At 38.8% G+C, this 24091-nt stretch overlaps 1 protein-coding gene across 1 annotated transcript in view; it reads right to left on the bottom strand.

The window, feature by feature from the left end:
• The window catches only part of stpg2 (sperm-tail PG-rich repeat containing 2), a 52999-nt gene that overhangs the window by 23677 nt on the left and 5231 nt on the right, over positions 1-24091 (bottom strand). Inside the window, exons 5-10 of the mRNA XM_051423422.1 lie at positions 22213-22328; positions 20290-20401; positions 15876-15983; positions 10010-10169; positions 8141-8304; positions 7870-7962 (exon numbers count right to left, since the gene is read on the bottom strand). Of these exons, the coding sequence (XP_051279382.1) occupies positions 7870-7962; positions 8141-8304; positions 10010-10169; positions 15876-15983; positions 20290-20401; positions 22213-22328 (753 nt within the window). The remainder of the gene's footprint in view (positions 1-7869; positions 7963-8140; positions 8305-10009; positions 10170-15875; positions 15984-20289; positions 20402-22212; positions 22329-24091) is intronic.

Here is a 24091-nt window from a genome sequence, read left to right as displayed (position 1 = left end):
CTGGATGTGACAGCATCCTCTCCCCACCCCCTCCAACACCCACCATCTTCAAATCTCTCTATCCATCATGTTTATGAATTGTTCAGGCGAATATTGAGCAGAGCATGATGGGAGTGCTACTGTCTGAAGCCTCAGGGTGGAAGTGTCACTAAGCACTTCTTCTCATTTAGTCACTTAATTGTGCGTGTGTGTCTCCAGTGTACGTGCTACGACGACATATGTGTACGTATGCATTCGTAAGCGTATTGCAAATGGATGCATGCATAAATGTATACTATGTGTACATAAATATATGTGTATCTATGTGTTTATAGGTTTTGAGTGTGTCAATTTCTCTGTATGTGCACAAGTGTATGCATGTGACCGCGCTTGAATTCTCACGGGGACTCACATCATCATCATTACCCTGACAGCTGACAGTAAAATCCATATCAAATCTATAACTCCATTTTCCTGTTTTTGTTCCTTTCTTTCATCACCCGACTCCCTTGTCTCCCATAAATAGAGGCTGCACCATGACATGCCATTAGCTGTCCATGGATATATCATAAAAATGCAATGAAACACAGAGACAAAAAGTCAATAAGTGACAAACCCTGGGTCGCTGAATATTTTCCTGTTCCAGATACTTCAAGAGTATCTCGCCCATGGCATTACCTTCCATGCAGCTGTCACTTTCTTTGTCTGACTCAAATGGCTTTTATTTATTTATAATCTTTATCTCTCTAGAGCCACAGACAGCAATGTCTTAACTTCCTCCCATTCTTCTGTCCTTCTGTCTGTGTCTACATGTTTGTCTTTCCCTCCATCTGTCCCTCATTCCTTCATCCCTCTGTCTCACCCCCCATTCATTCTCAGTATAATTTCACCTCCTGAATTTCCGTAGTTAGGTTCATTCTGCAGAGCAGGGGGTTGATGCTGCTCTTCAGTTTGATAAATGTATGTTTAGCAAACACTCTAATTATCTCAACCAGAGCTAATAGGACTGATAATTACACATTATACACAGAGGCCCTCTCTCTCATTCTCTTCGTCTTTCCTTCCTTCCCTCCCACTACTTCTTCCATTCAGTTTCATCTCTCCTTTCTTTCTCCGTCTTCCTCAAGCCCATTGTGTGTGATATGTTTTCCTGAGTGCTGTGTGGTGTTTTTCCACTTGTAATTGACATGAGTAAGGTTGTCCTTGACTACGTCAGGCCTTGTGTACAACGTCTGTCTCTGACGCTGGACTAGAAATACAATACAGTAGCTATTGAATATGAATTTATGTTGTATATGACTTTTATGAAGACAACTGGCACTAGAAATAGGTAGGGAAAACACAATAGTGCTGTCCTCATGTAGCCCATACTGAGAGTTTCCAAGAGAAGGATGGAAATGTCTCCAGTTGTGAAGTGCCTCCTTTTTGTATTTGTTTTCATTATTATTTTCACACCGGTGTATTATGAACCCTGCTTCCAATCACTGTCAGTGGTAAATGTAATAAAAGCCATGTTTTAATATTGTCTGTCTGATTCCATCAAGCCAGTTTCACAATGAGGAAGGACAATTATGAAGTGTTGTTCATTGTCAGAGTAACAGATATTAGTGCAGATAAACTGAAATTTGTTTGACTGACAGAGACATTATTGCTTGGTTACATCAGTTTAAAATGACTTGCATGGAGAAAACAGATCTTCTGGAAAAAAAACTTTATAATGTCAAACATTTGGCTTTTTTTTATCAGAATAAAACTCAAAATTGATTTTTATTTACTGATATTATTGGGAGTTCTATGAGATATTATAAAAAGTATCAAAGTTTATATGAAAACTTATATTATGTTTTGAGTTTGTTTTTCAAAAATGACTGCCAGAACATGTAATGAGAAGGTTTGAAGCTACAGCATAAGTAGATCACCTAATTAATTCACCGTTACACTTATACTATTATATACTGTATATATATGCTTTAATGCACCAACTTTACCTCAACCCTTCTTTTTATATTTGTTGATTCCCTATCCTATCAATCACATGCACGCAGTGGGTATATAAATATACTATAACTAAATAGCAAACCAGTTTATGCACACTACAGGTTGGTACGATCAGCCTACACAAATGACACAACTCAAAATAGCTCAATACAGCTTACTTTAAACTCAAGAAAACAGTTACCCATAAGACATGAAGTGTCACTTAGTGTGGCACTTCTTCTCATTTGTCTCCTGTGTATGTGGTACGAGAATATGTGTGTATGTATGCATTCACAAACGTATTGCAAGGAAACAGCTACGTTTAAGACACGGTTATTGACTATTGACATTTTTTTTTCTCGAACTAATATCATAAACATTGTTTATTGTCCCAGCTTAGATTATCAAACTTCAAAGCTGCTGTTGCTCTCAGCTCACAGTTTTTGTGCATTGGTATATTTGTTCAAGTATAATTCAGAAAGCTGCACCATTTTCCCTTTGTGTGGCTTTTGTGGTTGCCATTAAGTCCAACCGTAATCAACTCAAAAGACAGCACCTCACTCACAGGAGTGGCAGCCGCACTCATTCTCCATGCCACTGTTGCGCACAGCTCCGGTCTTTTATAGAGAATTTAGGCTACTATTGTTTGAGTTCTTTTTCAATGGATTTCTTTATCTGTCTTAGTGTGTGGTGAGTCTGAGGCATCAGATGAATTCATTTATATTCTGTATTTTTAAGTTTAAGTTCTATATATGGTAACCTTATATATGTTTAATCTTGTGTACCAAATTAGTTTAGCTTAGTTCACTGCAGTATCTCAATACGTTACATTGCAAATGTAACCCATGGCCCACAATCGACTTCTAAGTGAAAGTGCACTTCTTATTAAAGCTATTGGTAACACCTCATTATTGAACCAACGCCCTTGTCATTGACAATTTCTCAATCCCACTGGGTGTACCAATAACCATCCATCAGGACCTCTATTAATCTCGACATCATTGGTACAAAATTGACTGAGATGACAAGAGGCAGGAGCATATTAGTGAAAACTGACAGACAGACAGACAAAACGCCTTGTCAAACCTCTCTCCTGTGGCTTCAAGGGACAGGGCAATATTTCACTGATCTATAGAAGGGAGAGGAATTCCACTGCCTCGGGGTGAAACACTGGGCCAAATTAAATTCCACACTTATTCTCTCCCAGCGCTGCCTGAGGGTATCCCACGACCTCCGCAACAAAAAGGTCATTATCAGGAAGGCTTGGCCAGGAGGAAGGAGGAGAAGGCAAGAAATGTAGAGGAGGGAATGTGGGGTAGAAGGAGGAAGGAAAGGGGGATGAAAGGAAAATAAGAGAAAGAGAAGAGAGAGGAGATCAGGAAAAATAGCTCTTCTTCAGATCTGTCATTTCTCAACAATGTGTCTGAGCATTTCTTCTCCACAGACAGGTAATCAACTCCTATCAGATCCAGACCTGTAGCTAAAGTACAGCTCCAACAAAGCTTCAAATATTTGAACTTGAGGTGTGTTTGATTTAGACTGTCAGAAATTTAAGCATTCTTTGAAAGAAGGCATGCCCCAAGATAAGAAAAATCTACCTAAATAAATCATGACTGTTATTCGATGTGTATTTAACCACTGTTTGGCAATGTAATCCTTATAGAGTGGATTTGGGAAGAGACGGACTTGAAATTCGCAGTACCAAGAGAATAAATAAACTAAATAGACTGGACTTTACCTCGAAACAAAACAAAGACTGAGAAACAAAAGAAATTAAAAAGAAAAGGCAGAATAGCTAATAGCAATGACAGAGGAACGAATGTAATAAACATCCTCTGGAAGCCAGATAACAGGTCTCCCTGTTGTGTTTAATTCACCCCACAACACAGCTTCTATCATTTCAGTGGTCATGGTGTGACTTTTATATTTCTGATTTGAAAAGCCAGGCAGTGTGAATAATATTTTCAACAATATGTCGACCTTTGCTGCTACATGAAGCTTTTAACACAAAGTACATAAACGAATAATAAAGACGTACTATCAGCCTTTATTCTTTTTCTTTTCTTTCTTGTCGTACCCCCTTCTCATGATCGTGATTGTTTCCTGATTAGACACTTTTAATATCCGTCCCAGTGGGGTACTGTTACCAGGGATACAGCCTAGGCTGCAGCGCGGCATGTGGCTAACTGTTACAGCTAAGACGTCCCTGGGTGATTTTTCATTAACTGGTCATAAAGGAGGCTCTGTGTGGGGCCATTACAAGTGGCCTCAGATCTTCTTCACGGAGCACTCTGTGGTACTAAAAAAAAAAATATAGAGACAGGGAGGAAAATGTAGAGGTAATATTGAATCTTTACAGAACAGTTCCATAAGCTATTGTTGTCTTTTTACATTTTCTCCCACTTTAGCAAGTCCTAACTCTGTGTCAGTTGTTGTCCCTGCTAACCCTGCTGTTTGCCTGAGGAGGTCCGCAGACAGACATGTGCTACCTCCGTAACACATGGTGCCGCCAGCCGCTCATTTTCACCTTGACCTCACCAGCTCCCCACTTGCCAGTGCGGCCAATTATGTTTGTGGTGGAGGCTGGAGGTGCTGCTGCTGGGAATTGCACTAAGTTAAAGCCATTGTTAAATATTTAATCACTCTGTGTGTCTGGCATATAATTTAGGTCTACCACTGACTCATTTGAACTTTCCAACCTCCAACATCCAGTTCTATACTGTAGCTACACTATATCAGTGCATGACAATGTGAAACACAACCATTACTCGGACTGTGTGCAGTACGGCTGTCAGGTTTCTACTGTCTACATTAGGATTTAGCACACCAAGAGTTCTGAGTGAGCCAGATCATCCATCAGCACAATATACTGCAGCCTGACAGAAAACTACACGGAGCCATTGTCATGAAAAATTGCGAACAGTGCAGACAGATATATGAGGTAGAAACTATTACAGAGGCGATCGGCACCAGAATTCCTAATGGATCATTCTCAATTTTCTAATGAGTCTCATCACACTCGCTTAAGTTCATTTGTGATATGCACGAAATGTGAGTGATTCACATTATCTGGATGCACAAACATTGTCACTCCAACAATAATTCAAATGTATAAATACACACGAGTTGGTGACTGAGTTTGTCCAAACTGCTGTAGACAAAAACTATGAGTGAAAAAACTGAAACTGTAAGAGACAGCATGTTCTGCCCGGTGGTATATTAGTTGCAGAGACATACAGTACGATTCTTTTTCTACTATGCTGGCACAGCAGGGTGGCACAGCGATTTAAGTGACTTTCCTTTCCCCCAGATGACCCTGACCTCTGACCTCAGTACATAGGAAGGCAAGAGAACTTCCCAATGCAGATTGCTGATGTATAGTATGCTCACTCACTAATGCAAGTGTGTTTGGTGATATTTCCACGTGTAACACCTGCATATTTTTCAGGCTCCGCTTTTTATTCGCAGGGGCAGTAGTTCTCAATCCTGCTGTTCCATACCCAGAGTCCTGCTGGTTTTATGTCCTACCAGGTAGTTAATTGCATTCACTTGGTGTCCAAAGTGCAAATCACTCCCTGATTAGACAGCAGGAATGAAAACCAGCAGGGCTCTGTGTCCTGACGGTGAGGACTGATAAATACTGGGCCTGGTGAGACCTAAGCTCAGCTGTTTTCTAAGTTTCACAAATTTGCTTTGTTATTTGTAAGACTTTAAAAATACCTTCTGTGAACAATACAGCACTTCTCAGAGATGTAACAGTTTAACAGTCATTGTACACTGGATCACAAATGGTGGAAAATCTCCACCTGTGCTTTCTTTTGTGTTTATATGTCATGTAAACTACCTGTTTTCCATTATTGAGGTAGGGGAGAGGCAATATCTGATTTCCCCAGCTAGATTGCTCCTGGAAACCCAACTTCCTATACATGCATACGTATAACCTTTCTTTCTTAAAGCCTGTTCACATGTACATGTGCATATATGAAGAGAATGAAAGGAAAAATCGTAGCGATGAATCCTTATATTTGAAATAATTAAATCAAAGCCAACTAAACTACACAAAGTAGTCTCTACTGTAGAACTATACATAAGGTGATGGGTTAGAAAAGGTGTGCCTTCTGTCTCTCTGTGCTGTCACTCTACTTGGATACACACATACACAATGCCCAACCAAAAGTCAGGGAACAGCGTCTTCTATTACTAATACAGTTCACAAAAGCAAGCCATACTTCCAAAATAAGGTTTGGGGTAGGTGAAAAACTGTATTCCAGTTACCAGTGAATGTGTTCCATGCTACGACTGCATGTGAAGAAAAACACCTGCTGCGATGTTATTGTAAAGAAGTTAGTTATACCAGCGTGAGAACTGAGTGAGGGATGTGTATGAAAGCTACAAGATGACAGACCAAACCCACTGATGTGCAGCAGTACACCCAGTTTTCTGCCCCCTGTGAAAAGTGCTGAATTACCCTTTAAACTCTGTCTTTCTAGAGAGGAGCTTAGTTTGCAGTGTTAAGATCAGTTCTGGAGACCTTTGCCTCAAGATTTAGATAACATTTCTAACCTTTGGAGTTAATCAGAGTAAACACCAGCTGGTACCCAGAAGAGTACTTGAAAATACAAACTGTGTATCTTGAATATTAAAATGCTGTAGCATGCACTTAACATAATTTTCTCCTAGAACATTTTTTCAATACTAGAGTCAGTAGGATTCAATCGCTAACCCTCACACCCAGCTGCTTCTCTGTGTTTCTTCATTAGCACATTATTTATATGCAAGTAAACACCATCCTGTGTCACACAGGGTAAAGATATTCAGCTTTGTCACTTTTTCTAATGTAGCACCATTGTTGCTGTTATTTATTTGTTGACATTAACAATAAGTACAGTATGCACAATGCTGGAGTATTAATTAATATAAAAGACAAGGGTATAGCATATGGAAGTGAACAAGTTCAAATTTAAAAATGGATGCAATCATTAAAAACACACTGCCCTAGAAATATACTGAATTTATGGTGTTTTAAATGTTAACTTTGGCTGTTTACTTCCTGTGGTGGTTGACCCATAACCTGGTGTGCCGCCGAACTGAACTATCCTGGTTAAAGATCGATAAGGACAAGGATGTTTTAGGCAGAGAGTTTCACTTTAAGAAGCTGCCCGACGGATCTTTGCAGTAATCTGCACAGTTTGCAAAGCTGAATATATTTACCAGAGAAGTAATTCATCTTTGACACATCACCTGAAAACAAAATACCCTACAGAAACTAGTACATTGGAGTGACACAATCTGTGATTAAACGAGAAGTGCATAGTATTTGAATTTCAATATACTTACATTCAACATTACTCCCAAGATTTTACCTTTAAATTACAATAATTTATCAAGCTTCAGTCTTAAGAAGAAGAAAAAGTGAATTAATTGCAATTAATGACAAGTAATTGTGCAATTAATTCGTTTTTTTATCGATTGAAAGCACTAGTGAATATATTAGGTTTATATTAACATCAGATTCAAAGTCAGGAAAGGGAGGAGACAGAGGAACAAGGAAGATCGCAGCAAAAAGGGAAAGGAACGTGGGAGAGGAAAAAGAAAGTAATCATTATGAGTTGTGACCTGTTTTCTTCAGCATAAATGAGCATTAGGAGGAAGAGGGAAAAGAAGAAAAGAAGCAGTCAAAGGAAATTAACTGCTGGAAAACAGGACCCTTGGCATACTGGGTCAGATGCTACCACTGCGATGGCCCATTTATGAAAGTAAAAACTTGGCATGTAATGCTGTTTTACTCCATCTTAGACTCTTCTGTTAAGTAGATTTCAACTGCTTTACAACTGAAACATGTTGTGAGGATAAGAGTGAGACAAAGACAACTGTAGGGGAAACTAGGGAAACAAAGAGCATAGAGAGGCTTACTTTAGCCGGTAATGAAAATGCTGGACGTTCTGTGGCTGATTTGAAAACTGCCGTGTGCTGCTTTTTGTAGTGCTCCTCTGTCTTCTTTTCTGCCTGAATGCAAACACACAGCATTAACACACATACACACATTACAATGAGGATATAGTTTTCTGTCAAGTCATGACAGAGCTTTGTATTTCAACCTAATTATCAGGACATGTATCTCTAAAGAAAGAAAAAAAATAAAGAAAAATAAATGAATGACCAGTTTATTGATGGATCTTCCTACCTCATACTGTCCTGGACTTGGGGCCTCTATCGATTCCTTGTTGTGGAAGATGGAGTTGCGTTCAGCAGAGGAGCCAAAGCCTCCCTTCCTGCTTCTCTCTAAAAATGCCTTTTTAAAACTCTCCCGGGCTAAACCATGCTCAAACACATTATAGGATCCTGGACCTGCAAAGTACAGAAAAGGGGGGTTATGTATTTGTGTAGAGTATGTTTTTAAATAGTCCTTCTTATTCACTGTCTTAAGTTCAAATGGTTCAAGACAACATCCTGAAGGGCTTACTTTCCCTCAAACCTGTAAGTTCTCACCAAACCTCCATGATGTTGCAAAGCAATTTACACAGACCTACAGTGAAGACACAGACATGTAGCATAGGTGTAACTCTGGATTAGTGTTTTTAGGTTTTTGGCAGTGAGTGTAATATTCATGTGTTGTGCTAGTGTTGGCTTAAGCGGAAAATGACACCTGCGCTATACCTGCGCAACACTGAATTTCATATGGATACACGCACATGTTAATGCTATTTTAGTAGTTGTCTCGTCAACACTACAGTGCCGTGTCTGCATGTGTGAATGCCGGCTTTGGTAACAGCTTGAGAAGAAAAGGCTCAAAAACACAGAAGAATGGTTCTCCCTTTTTCTATTAATAACGTGGCTGAGAAAAGTTGCATACTTAAGAAAACACTCACAAGCAATTTAGAGACTCAAGCTAATGCAGAAAACATTTTAATCAATTTGATAACACATGCAGAATATATAAACATGATACATGATGATGCAGGTAAATGGTGAAATGCAACAATATGCAAGGGAACACAAACACTTGTGTTTTGCTGACAAAAAAACATAAGAAGTCTAGTTTGGATATTTTTCCTTGGACTTAATAATGAAAAAATGTGGATTAAAATCATAATTTCTGAAAAGAGTTTGATAATATAATTTATTAAGAACAAATTATTTGTGTCAAAAGAAGTACAGTACATATTCTGTACAATGTCTACTAAGATTAACAATGAAAGAATTGAAGGAAGGCCATTAAAATCAGCCATGTGGTACAACCTTTATGTAAAATGTCTCCTTTGGCCCTGCACTTGAACGCCACACTAACATTTAATCTGTACAGACAAATCATGAAATGCCCTCAAGTTCAGTTATACTAAGAAATGTTTTTGAGAAGAGACTCTTCTCAAAAACATTAATGTGGTGGTAAAGTCTGAAGGGTTTTTATACATAAATGGCTGCTGTTCAATATAATATATGCAGTTTCACCAATAAGAAAAAATACATATAAGATTTTAGTTTTTATATTATTGATCAATATTCTGAGCTACTATTTAATTTGTAAGATAAAACAGATTATAATAATGAAAAAATCTAAATTCTTAACCTTTTTTAGACTTGAGCTGGATGGCTGGATGCAAAACTAGGTGACTCAAACCTCAACAACATAATGGTTTACTCTTGAGACAATATGAACACACTCAAAGCAGTACTTATTCTTGATTATAACTTGTAAGATTGAATATAATGGCCAACTTTTACAGAACTTTGAAAAGAAAGAGAACCGTAGCAAATACTGCCCTCAAACATTATTAGGCGACACTCAACAGCTAATGATATCTGCAGGGTATTGATATTAAGAGACAAGCCTCAGTTATTGACTCACTTATTGAGTAAGATCCATATTAAGATATGTATTTATGTACAAGAAAGCTGTGCAAAGCAACAACATTTTCTGTCTATTGCACAAACAGAACAATGCTAGATCCCTGCTTCGCATTTGCAAAATATAACTCAGAGGAATAGCCCTTTGAACATCATCTAAATTGAACACACAATAGACTGGCACACACACAACAACACACGCACTGACCTGGTGTGGAGCATTTTTTGTGGTTACGAGTGAAGCGCACTGCAGTGATGCCAAAAGGGCTTTTCTTCACTCCGGTGGTCTTCTTCAGCAGCTCCAGGGCACAGCGTGGGTCATTATATAAACCAACAGGTGGCGACACTTCTTTCACATGGCTAAACCTCTAATAGGGGGAGATAAAGGGGAATGAGATAGATAAATATTAGAATAAGAGAAGAAAGGGAAAGAGAATTGGAAAAATGCATCTGAAGTCCCTAGCACACATTGAAATAATACAATTGATTATGAATTATTAATAGCGCTTTCTGTTGATGAAACTGAGATTAGCACTGTTTTAAAATGACAGACAATCCACTTATTTTCTCATACCAGTGTTCATCTGGACCAAAAAACAAATCCAGCTGTGAATATTTGCTTTATCCACAAGAACAAAAATTATAGAGCATCTTTTCACAGAGAAAGAGACAACAAATCCAAAGAAACTGCCCGCAGCCTACATGTAGACAATACTAAGTCTGTAACCATACTATTAGCCTTGTGGGTGTTTACTGCTCATTACCCCCCCAGAAAGCAGAATTGGTGGATAGATGAAATTGGAGTCACTACTTTGATCTGAAGAAAGGCCATGTTTGTACCTCAAGTTTGATCAGTCTAAGCTTTACTTTTCAAGCCTCAGCTGTACCTCTGCTCCATTCAGATCATGTGAGATGATATAATATTTACCATGTTCACCATTTTAGGTTAGCATGTTAGGATTACTCTCAGTGGTTAGCATTAAATACAGTCCAACAATTTAGAATTTTGCTCAATGAAAGGTTAATGGACCAGCGTGCAGTGTAGTTGCTGATTGTAATGCCCTCGCATCACCCTCCCCGTCCAAGTGTGTAGGGTGTTTACTATAGAAACTTGGGAGTTCAACATGGGGGACTCTGTGGAAGAGATTTGGCTCTCTCTGTAGATAAAAATAACTCATTCTGAAGCAACAAAAACACAATGATTCTATTTTCAGGTGATACTTAAGGTTATATACTATCTTATATTATCATATATTATATAATATTATATTATACTATATTCCGTTTCTGCCAATAGAACCTCCTCAATGTTACACACTGGACCTTTAAGGAATAACCAAAGCTACAATGCATTCTGAAGGGGAACTTAAATGTCTGTACCAAATTTCATAACAATCCAATGAACAGTTTAAAATTTCACTCAACTCGAGGACAAGTTGGGGATCACCAAAATCAATAGGATTTATTATCTGGGAAACAAAAGTCAATAGAAATTCATCCTATAGTTGTTGAGATATTCCAGTCAAAAGTACAGAAAGCTCTTAAGATGCAAAAAGAATATTCCATGTGCATAAGGTGACATGTATGGGGTTGTTGATTATGGCTAGACACATCTGACCATATGTTTTGAAAGGCCAGGACTCAAGAGCAAATCCTTTTACAGTTCTCTGATATTTCAGTCTGGACCAAAGTGGTGGACCATCCATCCATCCGACGGACCTATAGATATACACACTGCCATCCATGGAGCCATACCACTTACTCTCAAAACACACTAAACTCAATTCAGAGAAAGGTGAAAAAAACAAGAACAAAGCCAGAAAAAGAAAGAAAGGCATAAGAGAAAGAATAAAAAAGAGCAAAATGCATACAGACAGAACAAAGTGGTGAGATGAGGAGAGAGAAAATGAGATGAACAGCATCTCCAACTCAAAAATAATGATGCACACAATCAGGTACATAATGTTCTTTGAGTGTTTTGCTGATATCGGAGCTGATTCAGCGCTGCAACTGCTTGGCAGCTTCACTTCCAGGGTATAAATGTGTTTATCTGATAGCCTATTATAACAACAAAGGCAATCAAGGGACCTGAAGAAGATAAGTTGCATTTTCAGTCACAATAACTGAAGGTGAACTGCGTTTCAATGTAACTCTAAATGTATCTTCATCCTCTCAGAACTGAACCATTCAGCTGATTATCAAATACAACAGAGGAATAAAAGAATGCGATTATTTCAATACCAGCATGTCCATATTAACAACAACATACCAACACCACCCCCTCCACACACACACACACACACACACACACACACACACACACACACACACACATTTAATCAGTTCCCCAGATGACATTCAAACTATAAGAATGATCATAAATATAACCCAGTTGTTGGAAAGACGCCAATCATTGATCGGTACTTTCCATTTAAGCAAGATTCAGCCTATGAAAAAAAGGTTGTGGGGTGATGAAAATTGTGTTAGTAATGCACAGTTGCATTATTGAGCTTTTAGTCAAAAAGGAGAAATGGGAGGAAAAGAAGTACAAGTAAAGGGGTGTCGCTGAAGGAGGAAATCGAGAGAGGAGAGGAAAACTGACTGAGATGGGAAGTGACGGAGATGGGAAGTCTTTGAGTTAGAAACTGAGTGAGTATTTGAAGAGAAGAAAGAAGAGGGGAGGGAGTTACAAGACATGCTGTTTCAAGGCCAAAACAAACTGTGTTCATTTAAAGCTGGTTGTAGAACTGGTCTTTGTGGCCATCTGTCAATCTAGCACTACTCTAGTGGCTCGACTGGCTTTGATAACATCTTATTCATGGGCACATGTTTCTCTCTTGAACTGATTGACTGAACTTTGTTTGCACTTCATATTGATGCTTCGTCTATTTTAAAGGTGGATTTTTTTTTGGTTATGCTTCCTGTTGTTCTATTTTAAAACCTATACGATGGGAAATGCCAAAGGAATACTTTTGAAAGTCATGCCCAGAGCCGGCAGGTTGTCCATGCAAGGTGCCTCTGTGGGAACCTCGGTGACAGAACGTCTTAACGTCTGTTAATGTGGACTAATGAGGCCACAGAGTGATGGAACAACAGAAGTAGTCTAAGTGCCAAAATGTCCTTCTGGCACCAAAAAAAACCTCAGTTCCACTGACAGGCCGTACAACTACATATAAAATCAATATGCAGTCTGTGCTGCACAAAAAATGCAAAGATGCACTGAAAAGGTTTCAACTTAAGCAAAAACGTTGCACTCATCCTGAGGACTCAACTTTCTTTCTCTGGTATTATGCTTTGTTAGGACATTTACCGTGTGTCAATTACACCCACTGAACTGAATGTCTGCGAGTGTTTGTAAGTGTGTGTGTGTGTGTGTGTGTGTGTGTGTGTGTGTGTGTGTGTGTGGGACGTGTTCCAGGATAAACAAAGGAGGGAAACTGGGAGACAAGAACCAAAGGAAATTGAGTTCTTCGTCAATTTTGTGATCAGAGCTGTCACACACACACAGCACAGAAACTGCACACACACGGCCATTTACACCAAAGTCAAATTTGTGTGAATAAATAAAAGCAAAAATTCACTTAACATTCAGTCTGAACAAACCTTTCGGTCTATACGTTTTTACAACATTTACGACAATTATTGATTATTTCCACTACAGCCTTTTAACAAGATCTCATATATAATATAATATATGATAATTAATTTGCCCAACATTGTACTCACTCCTGTAGCTTCATGTTGCAACCCATATAGAGTCACCATTGCTGGAATTAGCAAGAGAAAGGTTTGTTCATTTTCAGAAGGTCAGCTATGGACTCAAGGATGAAACAACATGTGAATGGAAAGGTTTGAGTAGAGATAAAAATATCCATAAATGAGGAGAAAGAAATTTTCTGAAACATTAGTACAGGAAAGGGAAATAGAATGAAACAGAGATACAGAATAGTCTTGTAACCTTAGAAAATATCCAGAATAAAGGAAGTAAAAGAATGGGAGTTAATGGAGAAATGGATATGAGGGGAGAGAAAAGGATATCGGGGATTGGTGGGGGAGCAAGGGCAAGGGGAATCGAGGAAAATGCATGTTTTCACAAAGTGTCGTGTTGATGCTTTGATACTGGGAAATTGGGAAGTCAAAGGGAGGAGAAGAGGCGAGAACTGGAAGATTCCAGCTGTTCCTCTTATCTTCCCCTCCCTCCCTCCCTCCTTCCATCATTCCCTCGTTTCCTCTCCATGCCTCTGCAGGGAAACAGTGTCAGATGGAACCGGACTCACAGGGAGACGACGATCTAAGAAAACTGTCGCTCTCAGTTCTGCATCAGGGATGACTTGTGACACGTGCGCGCACGCACACACACACACACACACACACACACACACACACACACACACACACACACACACACACACATCACACACTCACAGACCGAGTTCCTCTGTGGGTGTCAGTGACGACATCACAGGGTCGACGCACTAACACAGCATGTGGCCAGGGAAATTAGGTCAGAGCCAACTATGACACACACACACACATACACACACAGAAAGATATGAAATGAACTCCAGAATCTTGCATCAGTTGTTTTCACCGGTAAACTAGCAAAATGCTGTAAATGTTTTATGTTTCAGACATTATTAAGGTAATTTCAGGGAACCAATGTGGTTGTGTGTGTGTGTAGGTGTGTGTGAGTGAAAAGATGGGCGCGTTCATTTGCATGCACATCAGCAGTATATGTGAACTTGTCTGTCTCATATCTATATCTGTCTGCAGATGAAATTCGCACACATGTATGTCTGACTTTTTGATGTGTGTGTGTGTGTGTGTGTGTGTGTGTGTGTGTGTGTGAGCATACACAGCTACATTGTGCCTGTGTGTCAGAGTGATAATTAAAACATCAGTCAGAGAGTTTCACAGGAGTGAATCTGTGGGGCAGTGCCACAGAGGAGTTCAGCTATTCCTGAGACGTAAAACTACACATTTTCACATCCTTCATCTACGCTCCTCTGAGCCTCTTAATAAACTCATCTTCACCCCCATCTGAAGAAACCCTCCACTCCCTGCACATCAATTAAACAAGCAAAGCCCGGCTCAGTGTCTAGGATCTGTAACTTAATCGTAAATATTCCATATTTAAATCCAGTCTCCTTTGAGAAAGTGTAAATTGAATATATTTCCCTCCCATAGATTATGTCTGAAAACTCTTTTCAATATGGTCTGATTGTTTTGTGCATTCTGTGTATAGTGCATTATGTAGAGTAATGCCACTAAATTTATGGATCTAAATGTGTTTAGTCTTAGCTTATTAAATCTGTATTTGTGCATGTATTTTTACAGCAAATTTTACAAGCTAAAAATGCTGAATTAGTTTTTTGCATAGCTACTGTATACATAGCTTCATGAGGTTTACAAAGCTACTCATTACAAACAGTACAAGTTACTGCTGTTTCTTTAAGCTGCACAAATCAATATTTTGATATCAAAAATGGACCAAATGACTGTGTAATGTGACAGGTGTATCTGCACCGAGCACCAAATGGCAGACAGTCAGCGATAAGAGCCCTACTTCTGTCGGGTCAGGCTGATATCACAGAGTCCGAAGAGTCCATACAACAAAATGGAAAAAAATACAAAAATAAGGTAATGATATAATAAATATGGTTAAATAACTTTTTCAGATTTTTTAAAATTATATTAAGTTCTACTGTCATGTTTGGCTCACATCTTTTGTTGTATCAGTGACCTCTGGTTATCGTGACACACTCTGGTGTAACCTCGGGTGAAATGACCAAAATGATTACAGAAAAAAGTAATGGGTCTCACACTTCCTAGAAGGAGATCGCTGTAGTTCTGGAGTCTACCGCTACAAGTATGCAGACACTGAATCAATACAATGCAATAAGAAAAAAAACACAAAAACTGAAATAGACCCTGGTGGACAAAAGCAGTGCAAAAGTTGCTAGTGAAAAACCCTGCTCTATACAGTACAAACTGTTCACCTGGAAATGCACCCACAAGCCTGCACACAAAGCACTGAATGACTTAACTGTGATCTAGTTCTGTTTGTACTGTACCTCAGTCTGAGAGAGAAAGGGGCAGGTGAACTTTGGCAGGTTACCGCTGGACTTCGTAGGCTTCTCAAACTGACTTCTGATGTAGTACTGGCCCGGACCAGGAACTCCCTGGTGGCAAGCAGAAAGCAAGAAATATACAGTAAGTACAAGGTAACATTTTGTGACTGTCAGGCAGAAACCTTGTATGTCCAAAACCATATTATGATAATTGAACACTGCATTGTCCCAGGTTGTATTGTTGATATTAATACTTTTCATCGGTTAAACATTTGTAAAACACACATACAGACCTAAAGGATGACCAATAGCATTGATTTAAAATGATGAAATATGGAGATATGATGTTTCCACCCAACAGCAAAGATTTGTAGTTACATGCTTTGGTAATTTCCCTTTTCATGTAGTCGTATAAATTTGAAGATAAGGAGAGAGCCAGAGGAAGCGAAAAAGACACTGAAAGGAAAGCGGAGAAAATTATATTTGATTTCTTTCTACTTCTGAGGTAAATGAAGGGCGCCGAGAGGTGAGGAGAGGATGTAAATACTATTATGAAGATGAACTAAATGAAATACACAGCAGAGAAAAATGAAACATCTGGTGAGTGAGCAACTTGTGAAAACAGTAAAAGCGAAGTAAGCAATTAAGCCATTTTGTTTGAAGAACATTTAGTAGTAAGAACAGACTGAGAGAAACGTGTGCATGTTTGCTCTTTTTCATAGTCACAGGAAACAATCATGTCATGTGCCAACTCCAGACTGCTGCACCATTTCAGTGCAGTAATTACAGTAGCAAACCAGTTAACAACACCAAACCTCACAGTCACAAAGATGCTGACAGTGAGTGGTAAAGAAACACACACACACACACACACACACACACACACACACACACACACACACACACACACACACACACACACATTTCCACATTCCCTAGCGCAGAGGCAAGACATTAGCATCTGTGGTAGACCCACAAGGTTGCTGGGCCAGAGGTGGTTTAACTATGTCTACTGTAAAAAAGCATGGATTTCTGTGCAGATTGTTAGCAGTTATACCTGAATCTTGAGGGTGAACAGTGGTGAATTTCAGCACAATATGTCTTCCCCATGCCTTAGGACAGCTCAATCTTTATTCATGAACATTGACTATAATGTCTTCTTGCCAGACACAAGTTTCTTGTCCTCATGAAATGTCACATACAGGCAAACAGTATGTTAAAGTACAGTAAAGCTGCCATTGACTTTTTTTTTTGCTGATAAAATGTTGTTTGGGGGACAGAGATGCACAGAGCAAGACCACATATTTGGATCACTTTCAGCTCTGTGTCAGACCCCCACTCAAATAAGGTTCAATAACATTTTGAGCTAGTGAAATTATATTCAGAAATAATGTCAGAGTCTATAGTTGTATTGCATATCACAGTCTGTAGTTTTCTTTCTGTACATGAATTTGTACTCTCATAGTCAGAAAAGCATTTCTGTTGATATCATTTTTATGTATCAAAAAACTTTTCTCAGAAGACTAAAAATAAGGTTTATAAACAACCATGGGCTATGAAATTATATCTGAACAACTCAAAAAACATAATAAGCCTTATCTAAGCCTGGACAGACAGTACAATTTGAATATATTTAATTGAACATATTGTATAACAATTTTGTCTCAGTCATCTTCTCAGTTCAAAGGTATATAATCCTTGATCCAGAGTTAGTTGCACCAAGTTATTACTTTAGTTACTACTTTTTCCCCTGTGGGAGCAGTTCTGCTTCCCTGTTTCTAAAAATAACAAGTGCTGTAAACGTAACACCGAATTCACACATTTTAAAGATGAACTGACAGTGAACTATGTATTTACAGGATAATATTAGGCATTGGATTGGTACAACTCCATCTGTTTTGCTTTTCATTGCGGTAATACACACACAATAATGGTTTGTTAAAGTGGTTTGCTCAGTTGTTGCCCTCGCCAAGTCAGAATGGCTATTTAATGGGAAAATCCCACACACAGACTTAAACTCTATGGGACACCATCCGCCCCAAGCCATTAGAGACAGACTGTCTGCTGATCTCTAGAAAGTAAAGGTGTTTGTCCTGAGTGTCCCCACTGTGGGTAATGACCCATCTGGTCACTATGTGTGTGTGTGTGTGGGAGTACATGTGAGTTGACATGTCAGGTACTAATGATGACGGATGGCGGTGCAGCCATCATGGTAGGGGGTCCATATACAGCACAGTGCACACATACAAGCATACACTGAAGGCAAAGTTGTTAACTGAAAGTCACTGGATAAATTATAGCATGTTAGAACATATTTTCAGTCATTTTAGTAGCCATATATTACATAAACAGAGTTACAACAAATGCAAGAAAATTTCATGTATAATGAACTATGCGAAATTAAATAGACTAATTAAAACATTAAAGAGAGGAGAGGGAGCAGAACAAAATGTTCAAGAAAAGAGAGGACAAGAAGGAAACGCGTAGGTGCGAGTCTTTGACAGGCGGGATACGTTCACCTCTCTCTCCACAAATCCAGTCCCACATTTTTCAGACTCTGCCTCACCCACTCTAACCCACCGCCCGGCGAAATAAGGCATCACAAAGTATTACTCTGGCAGCACACTCAAGTTCATATGCAGGTGAGTAACTCCCATCCACTCAACCGGCTCCAGTGTATCAATGTGTGTGTGTGTGTGGTTGCCAGTCTGTGATTAAAGCTTATGTTCTACTGCCCTCTATGGGTGAACAGATAAACTGATGAATTATAATGAGAAAGGAAGGAGGGATTGAATCATTTCATCCTTAATCGACTGTACTTGAATAAATCCAGAATAAATCCAAAGTACTTACCTTGACTCAGTTCTCACTGTAAATCATGGTGCTCTATTATGACTCATTCTCAATCTGCAGTTTTCAAATCCTATTGTGTTAAGACTTTATCTGAGTCAGAGTGCAGTGAAGAAAGGGGACAAGCTCTTTAACTGCCAAAGAAAAATAATGGCTGCTCAAGTATTAAACTACTCCTGAAACATGTCAAAGCACCAACATTATTATGAGTGTTTTAGTGTAATCACAACAACGTTATATGATAATAAGATAATAAAATAGGCAGATATTGTTAACAGATATTGTGAGGTTTCAGTAACTGCGGGGGCATGCAAGCAAATACTGTAAACAAGCTACAGTATTACTGATTCATAATGTGGTTAAGTAACTCTCAATGTACTTTATTAGGTGTTATTGAAAAAGAAAATCACGAAATGTCCCCATTGGGGATTAATAAAGTATATCTTCTTCTTCTTTTTTTAATATAGCTTTACTCTTTAATGTTTCCCACAGGGATTTATTTCCTCTAGTCCACAGTAACAGCGGGGAAAATTGATTGTGTGTGCTGTAACTTGAGTTACATCTCTTACTCTTACAATCCAAAACCCCAGGATTAACTTTATGTATGTATATCATCTACAAATTATTACCATGTTCTCGAAGTTTCCTGCCTCTCTCAAAAGCTAGTTTGCAAGCAAGTTCACAGTGTGTGCTATAGCACTTATTTTATCTCAGTTTTTAACTTTTAAGGCTGGTTAGTGGGTAAAATAGTAGGTAAAGTCCTCTTGTTCTGGCTGAGAATTATTATTTTTTTAATTTTCAGGTGATCTGTCCAAATAAATCGCATAAACAAGAAATTACACTGATGGCTGTTTACTAACATGTATTAAAGCAAGACTATTTAGCATATGAAAGAACAGACCATCTTCCTCTTACAAAACTTGAATTCATAATTTAAAATGCACCTTTGCTTCATTGAAGGCTCTCAGGGCTTTCTCAGCCTCATTTCCAGCAGCATCAGGCAGCTGTGTTCAGCACAAAAGCTCAGAAAAACCCACTGTACACTACGTTCCCACAAACAGACAGATAAAGTTAGCAACTAGCTGGTGAACATGACAGAGTATCTAATAGCTAGAGCCAGATGTTTACCTCAGGAGTTGATGAAGGACAAAACAGAGCAATAATGAGAGTGAATTGCGTATTTGACTTCGATTTATCAGTTGGCCGGAAAGACTCTAAATGAATGCTATTGTTGCTGTTTAAATAAGCAAGTGTTTGCTAGACCGTTCACCATATCAACTTTAATAAGGTGATAATATGTCAATGCTGTCTTTGCAGCTTGTTGCGCTGCCCCCAAGTGCCCAAAAAATACAATAATGCAGGTTTAATTGCCACTTGTAGTCACAGTGGCTACTGTTCAGAAAGTTACACAGACTCACATTAAAGGACTATATCCCCCACAGGGGCAGTGGTCGACATTGATCCCAGTCTGGTAAAGATTTGATTTCTTACACTTCTCATTCATCTTTGCTTAGCATGTAGAGCAGCACACGGACACAAACGCCCATCAACACAAACATGTACTCGCCTTCTTTTCCTCTTGCTTGGGCACCAGTTCGTGGTAGCGAGGGATGATCAGCTCAGCTCGGCCTTTCTGCTCCTTTTGAAGGTTCACATTCTCGTAGTACGTTTCTAGTTTTCTGAGACAGACAGAGACAACAACAACAAGTCTTTGAGAATAGAAGACAGACAAACATATAGAATAGATAAAAAATAAAGAGAATGTTTTTGTTTAAAAACAAAGAACAAAGTAGGAGAAATGGGGAGATACAGTACAATATATTGAATGAGAGGGGAAGAGAGATGTGTAATGGAAAGGTAAATAGGGAGAGAGGTAAACAAAGCAAAGACAGATGGATAAAGAAGAAAATAAGAAAGAGAAGGAATGAGCAAGTGAAGGTGAGAAAAGACTGAAAACAACAGCTCTGTCAGAAACTGTAACAGTAGTAAAATACATCATTTTCAATCATGTTTTAATTATGCCAATAATCACATGTGTATCAAACCTATTTGTGTGGGCATGTAAACGTCTGCCTACATCTACTGTGAATGTATACACTAGTATGATTGCTCACATGCATTGCTCATGTTCCCTTCTATTACTCAGTTGGTTCGCTTATGAATAGCTGAGCTGGAAGTGTGCCCACCAATGTAGAAGTGCTTAGTAAGGCCCATCCTCCGTGGCCATCAGTAGAAATGCTATGTGTGAAATGTCAAACATAATGCTCTGGTTGGAGGATAAAAGCTATATTTCACTTTGGTGGAACAGCTGCTCTGTTCAGCACACATCTCTGTAAGCGCTCAAGAGCAGTGAACTTCTGAGATTAGATGCCCTGGAGTATATATATATATATCTAACCAACCTCTTTTTATCTATGGTTCAACATAGGAATTTATGAAGGTTTTTATTCCAAATACATACACATTGATGGCAATCCAACAAACTGAATTTAGTATGAATATCTCAGAATCACAGATAGTTACTACCAACCTGTTTAGTTAGCAAAGTTCCTGAAGTACTGCTAACTTCAGCAGATCTTATAGAGAACTTGCCAACCATTATTTTGTTTGATAATAAAATAATACTGACTGTACTACATTAGCCTTTAAAGTTGCCCCCAAAGGATTTCAATGAAATCAAACTTAAAACTAAAAGAGACAGTTTATAGCAATATTGTAACATTTTGGGTCATATGCTTATTAACTTTCTTGACGAGAGTTAGATGAGAATACTGATACCACTCTCAAGTCTGTAGGTAAATATAAGGCTACAGCCAGCAGCCGGTTAACTCAGTTTAACAAGTCTGGCTCTGTCCAAAGGCAATCACTGTGCCCAGGCAAGAAATATTCTGGTACATAACCCCCATAAAACCACAGAGCCGAGCTGTTTCTGCCTGTTTCCAGTCTTTTGAGCTAAGCTAACCAGCTGCTGGCTGTAGCCTTATATTTACAATACAAATATGAGAGTTGGTCTTATCATCGAGCCCATGGCAAAAAAATAATCTTTCACAAAATGTCAAACTGCCTTTGCTTTAACATTTAAAGGTCCAGTGTGTAGGACTTTAATGGCGGTGACGTTGCAACAACTGAATATCGCTCACCTCATCCTCCACATGTAAGAGAAAGTGTGTAAGAGAAACTATGTTGCCCTTGAAACTCACATGCTAAAGGCCCTAACTACAGCCAGTGTTTGTTTTGTCTTAGTTCTGCGCTACTATACAAACATTCGGTTCAACATGGTGGATTCCGTAGAGGAGACAACAATTTTCAGGTGATTATACACAAATGAAAACATATTTGTGAGTATTGTATTTAGATCCTTCTAAATGTTACACACTGGACCTTTAACACAGTTGCCAGGCCAATGTTGAAGTGATATTCAACATTGTTGTTCATATGCCACTGGTACTAAAAACGTATTTAATACCATAGCATGACTTGTGGTACTCACATCTCAGGGTCGTACTGTCCAGGACCCGGTCCCTCCTCCAATGTCACCTCACCTCTCCTCCCCGTCATGTTACCAAAGTGCACTCCTTTATACTTCTGGGCAGAACTCATCTCTGACTACAGAAAGAGAAAGAGAGAGAAAAGATAGACACCAAGAGAGAGGTGGTGAGGAGTGGATGAAAGAAAGGATTGGTCAGGGAGAAAGAATGAGAAAAAGAAGATGACAGGAAGAGGGAGAGAACAAGATAACAAGAGGATAAATGGAAGAACAAAGAAGGAGAAAATAGAATTGACTCATTCACACTTATCTGGTTTCTCTTCCAGCCAGGGCTCATGAAGTTGGGGCTAAATGAAATGTGAAGTTCAGCCAAATGCCAGAGTATGTCAGAGATCTAGGGGAGACCCCTGTCCTTTCTTATCTCACTGAGTTTTACAGCCTGCTCCCACTGCCTCCGGCCTTTCAGACAGGACCAGTTGACTCTGCAGCTTAATAACTGAGAGAGGCTATGTCTGGAAATGAGCTGGCCAGCTGTCACCAAACACATTTTAGAGACACCATGTGTGAGATTTTCTAAAAAGCATATAGCAAGCTGCAAAAAAATGTTAAACTACACACGACTACAGGGTTGTGAATTCCTGTAGTATTCTTTCTTAGAAACAGGTTAGAAGCAAGTTATTGATCAACAAGACTAACAGTCTTTAGCCACACTAGTGACTCTGTGAGGCTATATTTAGACAAAGTGGGCTAAATTCAGCATGCTTACTTGCTCAAAATAAATAGATAAAAATGTCTTATTCTTACATAACGAAACAAAACGATTCTTATTATCAGGTGATTTTACACTAAAGAAAACAAACCTATGAATTTTGTATTCCATATCTGCCAATAGATCCTCACACTTACACACTGGACCATTAATGTTAATGTGATACATAAAGAAAGCATGGCACTGGAGTTTTTAAAGACCAGACTGAGTTTATGAGCAATGGGATACCCAAATACACCAAATGTTATTCCATAATCTTTGGATAAGTAACAGGGGGCTTCTACTTAACAGTTTGCTTCCCAATTTGCTTCAATTCACATTCTTGAAACTGAAAGAAGTCCGCAGCTTGCCCCTCAATAATAAAAACACCTGTACTGAAATGAGACATTTCCAACTTCCCTCATTAAATCAAATATCAAGGCATCTAAAATTTTTCATTTCTAACTTGACCCAACTGTCTGTGTCTATTTTATGAGGCAGGTCATGGGAAGACTGGCAGGGAGTCTCAAGAAGTTTCTAACTCCATGTGGTGGCTATCTCCTTATCTCAACTTCAATAGTGACTGGAGGACGACTTCTGAGGTTCTGTCCTTTGTGATCTACCAATCCAGTTATGAGGAGGGGAGATAGGAAACAAGGATGTTCAGATGCTTAAAGCTAAAAAGAAAAACATAACTGTTCTGCATTGCACGCAGACACATACAAACACTGTGATGGTATCACAGTTGGCATTGAGTTCAGAGGCACAAATTGCCTATTTAAGTCAAGGAGAGCTTTTAAAAGCAAAACAAAAACACAGCTAGTGGGTATAAACATATTCATTCAGCTTTGATAAAATGGAATGGCAGGCTATTTATTATTTAAATTAGATTAAAAAAGTCGACCATAAATAAAGCTTTTCGTGAGTAGGGTCGTGTGTGGGCAGCATCCTGCAGGCTGAAATTGTTGGTGTGTTTATTATAAACATATACATAACACAGTCTGGATATAAATCTGATTCAGGTTCTATTAAGAGGACAATGTTGTCTGTGTCTACATTTCCATTTCTCATCTCCATGCCAAACACATTATGATTTCTGTGGCAGGGTATTCACAGATAAACAATATAATAGCA

The sequence above is a fragment of the Dicentrarchus labrax genome, unplaced genomic scaffold (genome assembly GCF_905237075.1).
Source record: "Dicentrarchus labrax unplaced genomic scaffold, dlabrax2021, whole genome shotgun sequence".
Taxonomy (NCBI): domain Eukaryota; kingdom Metazoa; phylum Chordata; class Actinopteri; family Moronidae; genus Dicentrarchus; species Dicentrarchus labrax.
Note: the sequence above shows the minus strand (reverse complement) of the source record. Positions and strands in the feature narration are given on the sequence as shown.